Genomic DNA, 11,549 nt, shown 5'->3' on the forward strand with positions numbered 1-11,549 from the left:
AGAGTTTTCTCAAATCAACAACATAAAACTTTAAAATATCAATATCCTTGCAGCAAAAAAACTTATCTCTACCTCTTTATCTTACTGGTTTATAGCTATGGAGAGCTTACAGAAGACCTCCTCTGAAGTCCGGGAATTCGTGTATTTAAAGTATACATGTGTGATAATCTTGGAGAGGAGACAGGAAATGTCAACGAATGTTTTTCAGACATTCCTGCCCAGTTGTGCTTTTCTTCAATTTAGCGACGGAAATGTTTTTAGTTGCATTCTTATTTCTATTATTAGCTCAGAGTTTGTTTATTTCTTATTTGAAAATACTTCGTCAACAACACAGTTTAAAGTGCTATGATTAATGGTGTCTCTGATAAATCTAACATTTGCCTGCATTTAGCACGGCCATAAGTCAAGACAGAAGAATATAAACTAGTGTAATTGATATACTTCAAAGGTGAATATTTGTCTTTATTTGGATACACCAATATTAATAATACTGTAAACTGCTCTCTACTGTAGTTAGTTACATATAATATAAAGAGCTTTATTTTACAAACAAGAATACTGTAATCTGGTGTTGGCACATCTACACTAAAGTAATCTAATGGTAATAATGCCAGGGTTTTTTGGTTGTTCTAAACACTCAGTGCAATTCTTCACAAGCCTGGAAAATAGAAAACCCACTCAGTCTGTCTGTCTAGGACCTCTAATATAATTCAATACAGCATAGCAGTTGCTATATCCTCTCAAACTGCCTCTCAGCTTGCTGAATCCCACAGGCCTGCCAGCCAGCCCAAACCAGCAGTAGCAGCTGGTGTAGTTCAGGCTGTGCAGCCTTCACTCTCTCCCTCCCAGCTGGAGCTGAGACGTGAACTGCATCACTCTCAGCTGGCTGCTCTCTCATACTCCTCCTGTTACATTCCCTCAGTCCGACTGTGTCCGGCTCCGCAGCTCTAATCCCCTACACAGTGATAATCTTGAGTCACCTCTCCCTCCATCACACCAGTAAACTGTAGGGATGCATTGAATGGCACAAACATATTTAAATGCTAACACAGAATGTAATTTCCGATGTCCATCTGCTCCAAAATGTCACACACTTCCCGGGGGCATTTGTCAGCAGAATAAAGATTACTCACAGTCATGGAATCATGTCAAGTGGCTTCCGCATGAAGACAAATGAAGTTCAGGCCAAACATTACATAATGATCTTTCATGAAGTTTGGAATCATAATCAAATCCTAGGTGTTTCATGAGCTGTGGCCTTATTGTCTACAGAAGATATTATTGTCCATGTGCTGAATTCATGGCCTAAGATCATTATGTGTATCTGTTATTTATTCCAAATTGACCTACTGTAAGTTTAATGTGGATAGAGTCTTTACTTGGAGATCACCATATGTGTGCCGACCCCTTCTAGCTAACATTGGGAATGCTAAAAAAAAGTCCTTGAAAACTAATCTAAAATCCTTTCATTTTGAAGTTATATGGGATGTCTTCATAGAGAGGGTAGTTTTTAGATTGTGTTGTGGTAGCAGGTGGTATGGTGGCATCACTGCTACCATCAATGGCTCACACCATTTCCTCACAGCTCTTGTATCATCCTGGGTGATATTGTAAACTTTGGTGTCCTCAGTGTGGAGTTTGCATGTTCTCCTTGGAATCTTGGTTTGCAAGATTTCCTTCCACCTTTCAAAGACAAGCTAACTGGTGTCTCTGAATTATCCCTGCAAAATAACTGGTGTCCTGTCCTGTCCAGACCACTTCCATGTGCTCCATCCCTGTATCAGGAATCCCTATACCCCCATAGACTCTTTTTTTTATTATTTTGACATTTGTTATAATTTTTTCTTCAAACCCTGAATTTCATTTTCTGGAGTAAAACTGTTTTTTTTTCCCTCTCTCTCTCAAAAAATAAAATAGGTTTGACTGTCCTCCATTTAAATATTTGTCCACACATCCTTATATAGGAAAAAAGAAATGGACCAAAATAATATATTATGTTGAGTATAATCTAAAATAAATAAGACAAAATAATAAATGTAGGACTAAAAAAGTACTTTTCAATGTTGTAGTAGGCGCAGATAAAATCAGCACTGGTTATCTATTGCAGTTAACATCATTAAGTTCAACTGGACTGGTGTCTACAGTATGTAAGTATTTGTTCTCCACTACTGTTAGACATAAAATGTGTTTTTTGTAAACTACCCTTAACTTAATATAAATATTTCCAGCTGTAGATATTACCAGATTATTAGGGAGTGCTACACCATTGAGTTATCTAAAATTAGCTGAAAAATTATCAGACTTATATTGCATTCAGAGTCCTTAAATCTTAATGACAAATAACATTTCCATTTCTTGCTGGAACACCAGATCTTGGCTTAATTAAATTTCACAGTGTGGACCACATTACTTCTGCAAAGTATAATTTAGCCTGACATAATACTTGATCCATGCCCTGATGAGTAATTTCCACTCGGGGGCAGAGCTGGCAGTTTAACACTATTTGCCAGATACACTGCAGTTGATGATTGTTTGTTATGAAATAAAAATGAGACACAATATCTGCTGTGGCATGCTTGGTTTGACTTATTGTATATAATTACTCTTTCATTTCGTACTTTATAAAACTGCATTGACTTCACCTTGAAATTGTCGTGCGTTTAAATCAAAATTATGCTTCACCTTATATTCATAAATTAGAGTACAAGCCCAGTCTTGGGTGGCAGTTTTGCCAGAGTCCTCTTTTTCCAGTAAAACCCCTCAAAGAACTGGTTTTGTACTTTGATGACTGGAGGTAGACTTGAAGTTTTGATGCCCTAATCCATAACTTTACACTTTTGGACACTCCACAATTGGGGCTAATTTGAAAATTAATTGGATTAATTAGACCTACTCAAATTTTTACAATACAAAATGGTCACTGAAGGAAATTGTACTCTTGTTATCAGCACATTCTCTTCTTAAACCATCTGTTTTACTGATTTAAATACATTTTTCTGCTAACATTTCATAGAAACCGGTGTTGTGTAGTGAAAACCAGAGCCTGATTGCTGTTCATTTGCCACTTTGGGTCATTTTAACAGGTTTGACAACAGTTTTCCCTATATGCACTGAGTCAGCATCTCTATACAACGTTTGGCACAACAGTGCTGTTAGAAAATTCAAAGAAATTCAAAGAAAAAATAGTGAAGGAAAAAATAATTGTATAGTACAGTAAACCATCAATATAAGATACATATTAATAATTCTTCATAAATATTCCTAGTCATTCTATATTTTGAAATATGTTGTAAACAATACATAATGTCTTTATAGCACTTAATATTCATTAGTAAGTCATTATTAGGTACTGTAAACCTTTACACAATTTACATATGTAATAAACTGATTTAATATACTGTATTAAACAAGACACCATTAAGATTTTAGGTCACTCTTAGATCTGGATGACAATTTTAACACTTGACACTTTTAAAGCTCCTAAATTCTCTGATTAGATGTACTATGTGAAAGTTCAAACATTTTTTATTACGAACAAAATTACATTTTTTTTTTAAATCCCAGAACAGGCAAAATTGTCTCATGTGGTTAATATTACCTTAGCCTTCATTCTTTACCCACTAGCCTAAAGTGGGGGGAAAAAATCACATTCTTCTGGAAACAAATTCTGCTCCAGTTTTTCATCATAAAGGGGGCGAGGCTTTGCTTTGCTTCAGTCATGCGAGTGCTTGTGGACAGCGACTGATTGCATCCTAGCAGGCAGATCTGCTTGAGATATCAAAATCAAAAAGAATGAGCTTTGGAAAAGCTAGAAGGCATCCTTGATCGCTGAATCCGTTACTTTTAAATAACAGAGGAAGCGTGAAACTTCTTCGGACGTTAGCTGAAAAGGGTGAGACTAAAATATGCAGAGCATAAGCATCTGATAATCTTATTTGGTGTAAGATTGCAGGTTGTTTGGGTTTTATTTGCTCAGAAGGGGGTTGTACGTACAGTACTGTGTAACTGAAAAATGGAAAGGCTAAAGATTCGGAAGATTTGCTATGACGCTTTTCATATTCCCAAGCAACCGCGTTTCTTCTTGACTTTAATAATGTCCATGCTGTTATTGCTGGCAAACGCAGACAATTTGTGCCCTTTTTCCTGTGCATGCTTTGAAAACACAGAAACTGTCACCTGCCTTAACGTAAATATGGAAGACGTACCAAGCGATTTTCCCTTGTGGGTTCAAACTTTGACTGTGTCTGGTAACAATATTACAACCTTAATTGGGAACGCCTTTACAACAAATGGGACATCACTTGAACTTCTATCGACACTTTCACTTTCTGACAATAACATACAGAATATTGAAGCATCTGCATTTGAAAGACTCCCTAATCTAAAAGCATTGGATTTAAGCAAGAACCACTTAACTTGCATTTCCAGCGATGCTTTCCGCGGCTTGCGTGAGCTTCGAAATCTTAGCCTGAATTCGTGTCTTACAAAATCTGCGGTGATCCAGTTGTCAAGTGCGCTGGCATCGGACAGTTTAGGCAAGCTTAAAAGACTGGAGTTATCGGCAAATCACATTAAAAGCATCCCACCCTTGATTTTTGACTCGTTTAACTTGGAAGTCCTGATTCTAACCAACAACTCTATTCAATCTGTGGAAAGAGAAGTAGTGAACAAATGGTTAGAGAATAAGAAAATGCACGTCTACTTGGAATTTAACCCTTTTGTGTGCGACTGTATGCTCGAGAGTTTGTATTTGTGGGTGAAAAACTCATCACAGTGCCCAGACGCTAGCCGCTTAAGGTGCTCTGAACCGGAAAGTGTGAAGGGGACACTAGTGATGAGGCTTAAAAAAGAAGAGGTCGATTGTAGAAATCCGGATTTGGAAACTGTCTCTTACGTGTTCCTTGGCATTGTTTTAGCACTGATAGGAGTAATTTTTCTTATGGTTTTGTACTTGAATAGGGAAGGCATTAAAAGATGGCTAAACAACATAAGAGAAGCTTGCCGTGATCAAATGGAAGTGTACCACTACAGGTATGAGCAAGATTCCGACCCAAGGCTTGCAAATGTAGCTGTTTAACGATGTGTTTTGTTGGTTCATCCGTTTGTTGAACTGAATGCATACTAAAGACCAGGTGAACTAAAACGGATTATTTCAATATGTGATTTTCCTAACATGCAATAGTATTAATGGTAGCAAGAGTGTACCGAAAGAAACTTTGTTACAAATACAAAGCACCCAAGTAAATGTACTGTGTTATTTTCTTTAACTTGTTTACTGCTTATAAACAAAAGCAAATATTTAATAATTGATTTTAACAAATTGTATGGTTATAACCCTGTAGTTTTTCCGGATTAGAAGAAAAAAGTATATTCTATAGCAATAGAGCATCTCTTAAACCAAAGTTTAAAAGTTTTAAGTCAGCACGTGAAAATAGTTTCTTCTGAAATACACTTCTGCTGTTTTTTTTGTTTTGAAGAAACGTTTTTGTTTAAAATATGTATATTTGCTTAGTGAATAAATCTAAGTACTGTATCAGTATAAAGATGATGTACAGTATCTGGGAAACATTAATACAGTACATAGAACATAGATGTAGAAGATCTGAGTGTTCAAATGAAAAAGAAAAATCTGTACTACAGATGATAAAAAGGGGTGATTTTTATGGTGGTGATGAGGATGATATTGCTTGCTGCAATCTGAATAAAACCTTTTTGATAAATAATGCTGGTTGATTTATTAAAGAAAAAAACACCCCCACAATGGAAAAAGCGTACAAGTTCTAGAAAACAAAAAATGGTTTAAAAAAATTGAAAATGTTTGTTTGTTTGTTTGTTTGTTTGTTTGTTTGTTTGTTTGTTTGTTTGTTTTTAATGGATGGTCTTTATTTTGTTTTCCAGTTTGTCAGCCTCAGGAACAATTGAATGTGAGATACTAAATGGGGCAGTAAGTTTTTCAGGGCTGGACTACTGTATATACAGTACAGTAAATGTGACATGGTGCAGACATGTCTGGATTGAATTCAAAATTAAATAATTAAAATTGCTTCTAAATAAGAATATTGTGAAGACAAACTTTCACTGTGAAAGGAACAGGCTTGCTCCTAATTGTAATTACCTGTGTGCCACTAATATCCAGAAAAGCGCTATATACTGTAAGTGTAAGCAATTTATTATTATTATTATTATTATTATTATTATTATTATTAGAAGTGGGCTCTCCTGAGAATAATACTACAGTACATAATCAATTATACATTCAACATAATCATTTAATCATAATCTCTGTTGGAAGTCAGAACTGAGACAGAGACATTCCTTAACACCTAGATATTGTAAAGCACCTAAATGACCTGAAATTGTTCAAGGGAAAATTTAATAACCACTCCTTGGTGCATATGTTTAGATTTAATAACCACTTCCTGGTGGTTATTAAATTGCTTGTTGTGTAATTTTTGTTTTCTTAATTGGATGTAAAAGCAGATCTGAATGTTAGTAATACCCACATGCCCTGTTAGTGCACTCTGAAAAGATTTACTCAGACAACACAACGATCAACACATTATTTCAACATTTTTTTTTAGATTTCCAGATGACTAAGGATGAGGTGTGGGTTGAAAATAGCACACAAATTCCCACTGGGATTTATGCAAAAACCAGAAGTCTTTTTGGTACATTGTGAGGTTTTGGTCACAGCTATACTGTCTGGATGGGACTATTTATGTCCTGTACAGAAATCTTCCCTAAGAGAGGTCTTTACTTACATGTTCTTAAGATCTGATGAGATCATGTGGGAAGGGTCGTGACACTGTCATTAGAATACCCAGTCATTTTAAAACCAATCAATTTGGAAACAAATCTATAGCTACAATCCCCTCTATTAAATGGGGAGAATGAAGACCTGTGGTCCTTAAACGGTTTTCACAGCAACCATCTCAAAGTTTTGAAGCAATTCAGATTTCAATAAGTGCAGGACAGATGCAGCATTATAACTCTAACTTTCACCTATAAGAGGGATTATTACGTTTCAGAAAGAAATTGCACTTGTTGAGGTTATTAAACTATAGACCGTTTTTTGAAGTTCAATGTTCTAAAAGTTCTAAGAAGCCACAATTTTCCAAGGAAAGGTAACAATGTAAAGAACCAGGATATCACTGGTCAAAAATAGACACTAATGTGGAAAATTGAATTAAAATTTAATTACACAAAGACAGAAAGTAAATGGACTCCTCCGATATAAAAAACAAAACCAATGTGTGGAGAAATGAGATCAGGGAGGAATTATTCAATTAATCTAATATAGAGGCCTAATAATCACATACATACACTTATAATATGTGTTACATATTTACAACAACAGAGAGCTTTACCTTTCCAAGGTCAAAGACCAGGGCTAGTTTTTTTTGTTTCAATAAAAGTGTTCTAATATTGAAATCTGTTATTGTATGTTGATTGTATTTTATAACAGGCAATTCAGTTCGAAAACTCAATTCTGATAGATGAGCAGCATGTGATAAAACCTAATTCCACTGGTAAAATCAGGGAGCAGGAATCTTGTTTGGAAATGAGATGCGTGTTCTTAATTTCAACAGCAGATGGCAGTGCATATAGTTAAACTGAAAAAAGTGCACTTAAATCATTGCAATGAAACCCCAAGTGACACAATTAGATTACTACAACTGCTGCAACTGGAACTGTTCCTGCTGCTTTTGCTAATAATAATAATAATAATAATAATAATAATAATAATAATAATAATACATTATTAATTTAATAAGAATGAATTATTAATTCCTTGCAGCCTAAATATATATAGTTAACCAGCTTTGTATAATGACTTGACTGTATAGTGCATGTGTGTGCGGTATGTTTATAAGAGGCAGAAAGACTGTGAGAGAGTGCGAGAAGGGAGGAGGGGAGAACGGGGAGGGGGGTGGGAAAGGATGAGAGGGTAATGCAGCAGAGAACAAGCTAGAGTGCATGATCCTGAGACCTCCCTGTAAGCTTCATTAAACTATAGTGCTGTGGCTGGTGCCGACATACACTGCAAGTCTCCAGCTCAGAGAGTGATAATTATTCCCAAGGATTTAAGTACCTTTTTGTGGATCTTTTTTACTTTAAAATGGGCACAAAGTGTGATTTTCTTTTTGTTATCTATGGAATTGGCTGGCACACATATATGTTTAAAGGATTAATTAAGAAAATTTAATTGGAAACTGTTCATAAAGTAAAATTTCAGAACATATCTGCGATAAGGGATTTTGTGTGAGGGATTTGGAACTGCTGAGTATAAAAGCAAAAAAACAATCTCATAGTACATCTGATCTGGACAGCTTGTATTCTAATACCTAATTAGCACACCACACTGAAAGTAAATATCAGATCAAATAATGGCAGGTGTCATTTATCCATCTTATTTCATAAGTGTTTTACAGTATAGCATAAATTATGTCAATACAGTATAATGCTTAAAATAAAATATATAGTATTCTCTGAACAGTTTGAGTTAATGCCAAAAAAAAAGATAATTTCATATTGAAATAAAGATATATCTTAATAATGCCTGTACAATATATGCACAATAATTACTTTTTTTGAACAACATGCTGTTTATTATACTGTAGTTCTACTCTCTCCAATATCACAGGAGATATAGCAGGGAGAGGTCTGTGTCTCCTCTATAACTGCAAGATTCTATGCACTGTATTGTAATAGAGAATGTGCTCATGTACAGTATATTGGAGCTTCAGTTCATTTTCTAATTTCTCATTACAAGCAAAGCTCCTTGCATCTTCATCAAGTGATCCTAGTGCAATGCTTGAATCTGGAGCAACATCCTAACTGTTATAGAAGGCTACTACATTACGTCTTTGCAAATGGCTTCCAATAGACCAATAATTGCCTTCTGGGCCTTGTTATCACAGATGAAATGCCAGGATTCATCTTTTAATTGAGTGTTCGCACACTTCTTAATCATGACAACAGCAATGTTTCCTATTTTGTTGCCAATTATTGCTCATTAGTCTAGCTGGTGTGTTTTGTTTACTGTTTTGCTGTGTTGCTAGTGAAGGTGCAGAGTTTATATCCCTCTAGAGTCTTTCCAGTATACTGTTTTGCTTTAATGAGTCCCACATGGACTAAGTCATTATCAGAGCACAGGAAAGAAAGTGTCATCACCTTAGGATATAGAGAAGGGGATTGCTATCAAAGAATATGTTACAAGTTGTGAATTGCAGGGCAAAGTTTCAAACTATGATTGGACCTATACTGCACTCTTAAATTCTCAGAACAATCTCAGTGATTTGAGTACTACTGTACTTACAGTATATACAGTATTTTCTCATTGCTCTGCTGTTTCTTCTCTGTGTCTCTGTAATAGCCCCCTTTATGTCACCATAACCCCCAAACTACATCAAACTTATTAAGTTTTCCATTATTCTTTTATATTTTGCAATTCTCAAACCATTTAGTTGCTTTATTAACTATGAACTGCATATCACCAAATATCCTTATCTAGAAAGTAAACTTTCCTGATAACATGTAGTGAGAACATAAGTTTTTAAAGATCAGTGTATTATCATACCCTGCAGCAAAAATGTGCATTGTACAATATCAAGATGTTATGGTAAAGTAGTTATGAGACAAGTTAAGATAACATTTTTACAAAACCTTAGCATTTTGGGGATGGTTTAGGGGGTTTAAAAATATTTTTTCTTCTGAAACATCTGAAAATGTTTAATAATTCTTCAAATAGATCAGAATGGAAAATTGCCACTAGATGTATCTAGATTTTGGGAAAGCCTTTGTGATAGCCTAGTATCAGACATAGCCTAGTTTGCCAGTCTATGTGTTAAATTGTAATGGCACACAGACCTCTGTTAGATTCAACAGAGATTAATTAGTCTGCACTAAAGACAGGTGTTTTGTTTACAGAAGTGCTCAGCAACATTCATTATTCTGTATCCTCAGGAGAAAAGTACAGTGGTCTAATTAGTTCATCATAATGAACTTGTACTGAAGGTAAAAAAACAAGTCAATACTTTTATATCTGAATTAGCTGAAAACGACTTTTTCAGTAGAAACATTTATTCAAGTTGTCTAAAAATCTAAAATTTGCCTAGAGTAAATATTATCCAGTTCAAAATCCTAATGTACATACTGTGATGATTCATGGTTTTAAGGAACCAAAAATACAACATGAGATTTGATTTAAACACTGCCTCTCAGAAGGAGCAGAAATTCATTTACACAGCACTTTAGAATAATTCATTTTCACCGCTGTCTTCTCTATTATTACAAAAACAGCAGCGAACTGGCATCCTATCCAGGGTATAGTCTGCCTTGTGCCCTGCTGGTCAGGATGAGGCACCAGACCAAGTTGCCATGCCTTTTAACAGGAATAACTGGCTTTCTGATATCGGATGAATAATCGAATATGGTCATATATCTTGCTGTATATGCAATTAATGTCAAAAAGAATGAATGTCCCGTTTCACAGTGTAGCCTGGGAGATATTCTGCCCTTCTGCTTTTTCCATCACTTCCTTTCATTTGCCATCTCTATTCTACAGTAGTAAATGACAGACTTCAATCACCCCTGCCATCATGACCCCTTCTTTTTGTCAGAGTACAAATCTCTCTCCAGGTAGTCCATGTGGGGTTATGCTGTTCCTGTACTGTACTATTCAGTCATCAATGGGACATCTGTGTAATCAGAGTCTGTTGCTGAGTGCTTTTAGTGATATCCAACCATTAGCGACTTAGAAAGGTCTGAAGGAGCTTAGTGTGCTTAAAGATGATTGATTTAAGGAACTTGTGAGCCTTATGGTGCCCAAAGCCATTCTTAATTGGTGTGAAAAGCCTGTTAAATCTTTATTACCTCAGGGAAGCAATGACATGAATGTGTTCCTGTGGGAATGTCAGTAAGAGCCAGAGGAATGGTAAAAATCTAGAATTCTATTCTGTAAATGGAATTTTACAAGCACATTTGAAGTATGAGTTACTAATATATTAAGCTAACTCTTCAGTATTAAAGAAGCCAGAATTAGCAAAATTATATGCTTGCACTCTTATGTTTTTTTTATTATAGTTGAGTATAATAAATATAGTAAAATATAATAAAACTGTATTCATACACAATTACTACAAAAATAATAGCCTCCAGTTAGAAATAACTGTCAAAGACATTACAATATAATTTGTGGTAAAAGAACAGTGAGACTGGTAGTTCATAACATTAATTGGATTTTAAACCAACTTCAAACCTAATTTAGTGAGCTGTCTTATGAGGTGGTTTAAGGATTTCTTTCATCCTACATTCACTTTGATAGTCATTTAACCATGAAAGATAATGTTTTTAAAGCAACCTAAAAATGTAGTCAAAATGTAGAAATATCATTAATATTTAAATAAACATTCAAAAATAACAGAAACATGGCTGAATATTCTTAATTGTTTATATTTTCTCTTATCAGAATATAAGATAGTACTGTACATACGTACGACTGGATAATGTTTCCAGTAGAACATGACTACTACATTTGACCATTACAT

The 11,549-nt window shown here is 35.0% G+C and overlaps 1 protein-coding gene across 1 annotated transcript; it reads left to right on the forward strand.

The window, feature by feature from the left end:
- The first annotated feature begins 3,682 nt into the window (after window positions 1-3,682).
- Window positions 3,683-11,379, forward strand: tpbgl (trophoblast glycoprotein like). The gene is made up of 2 exons (XM_088639372.1): window positions 3,683-5,031; window positions 5,899-11,379. Exons 1-2 carry the CDS (start codon window positions 4,013-4,015, stop codon window positions 6,032-6,034), a joined length of 1,155 nt encoding a protein of 384 aa, XP_088495498.1. The 5' UTR covers window positions 3,683-4,012; the 3' UTR covers window positions 6,035-11,379.
- Window positions 11,380-11,549: the final 170 nt, after the last annotated feature.

This window comes from Lepisosteus platostomus, chromosome 7 (assembly GCF_059453375.1).
Source record: "Lepisosteus platostomus isolate fLepPlt1 chromosome 7, fLepPlt1.hap1, whole genome shotgun sequence".
NCBI classification, from domain to species: Eukaryota; Metazoa; Chordata; class Actinopteri; order Semionotiformes; family Lepisosteidae; genus Lepisosteus; species Lepisosteus platostomus.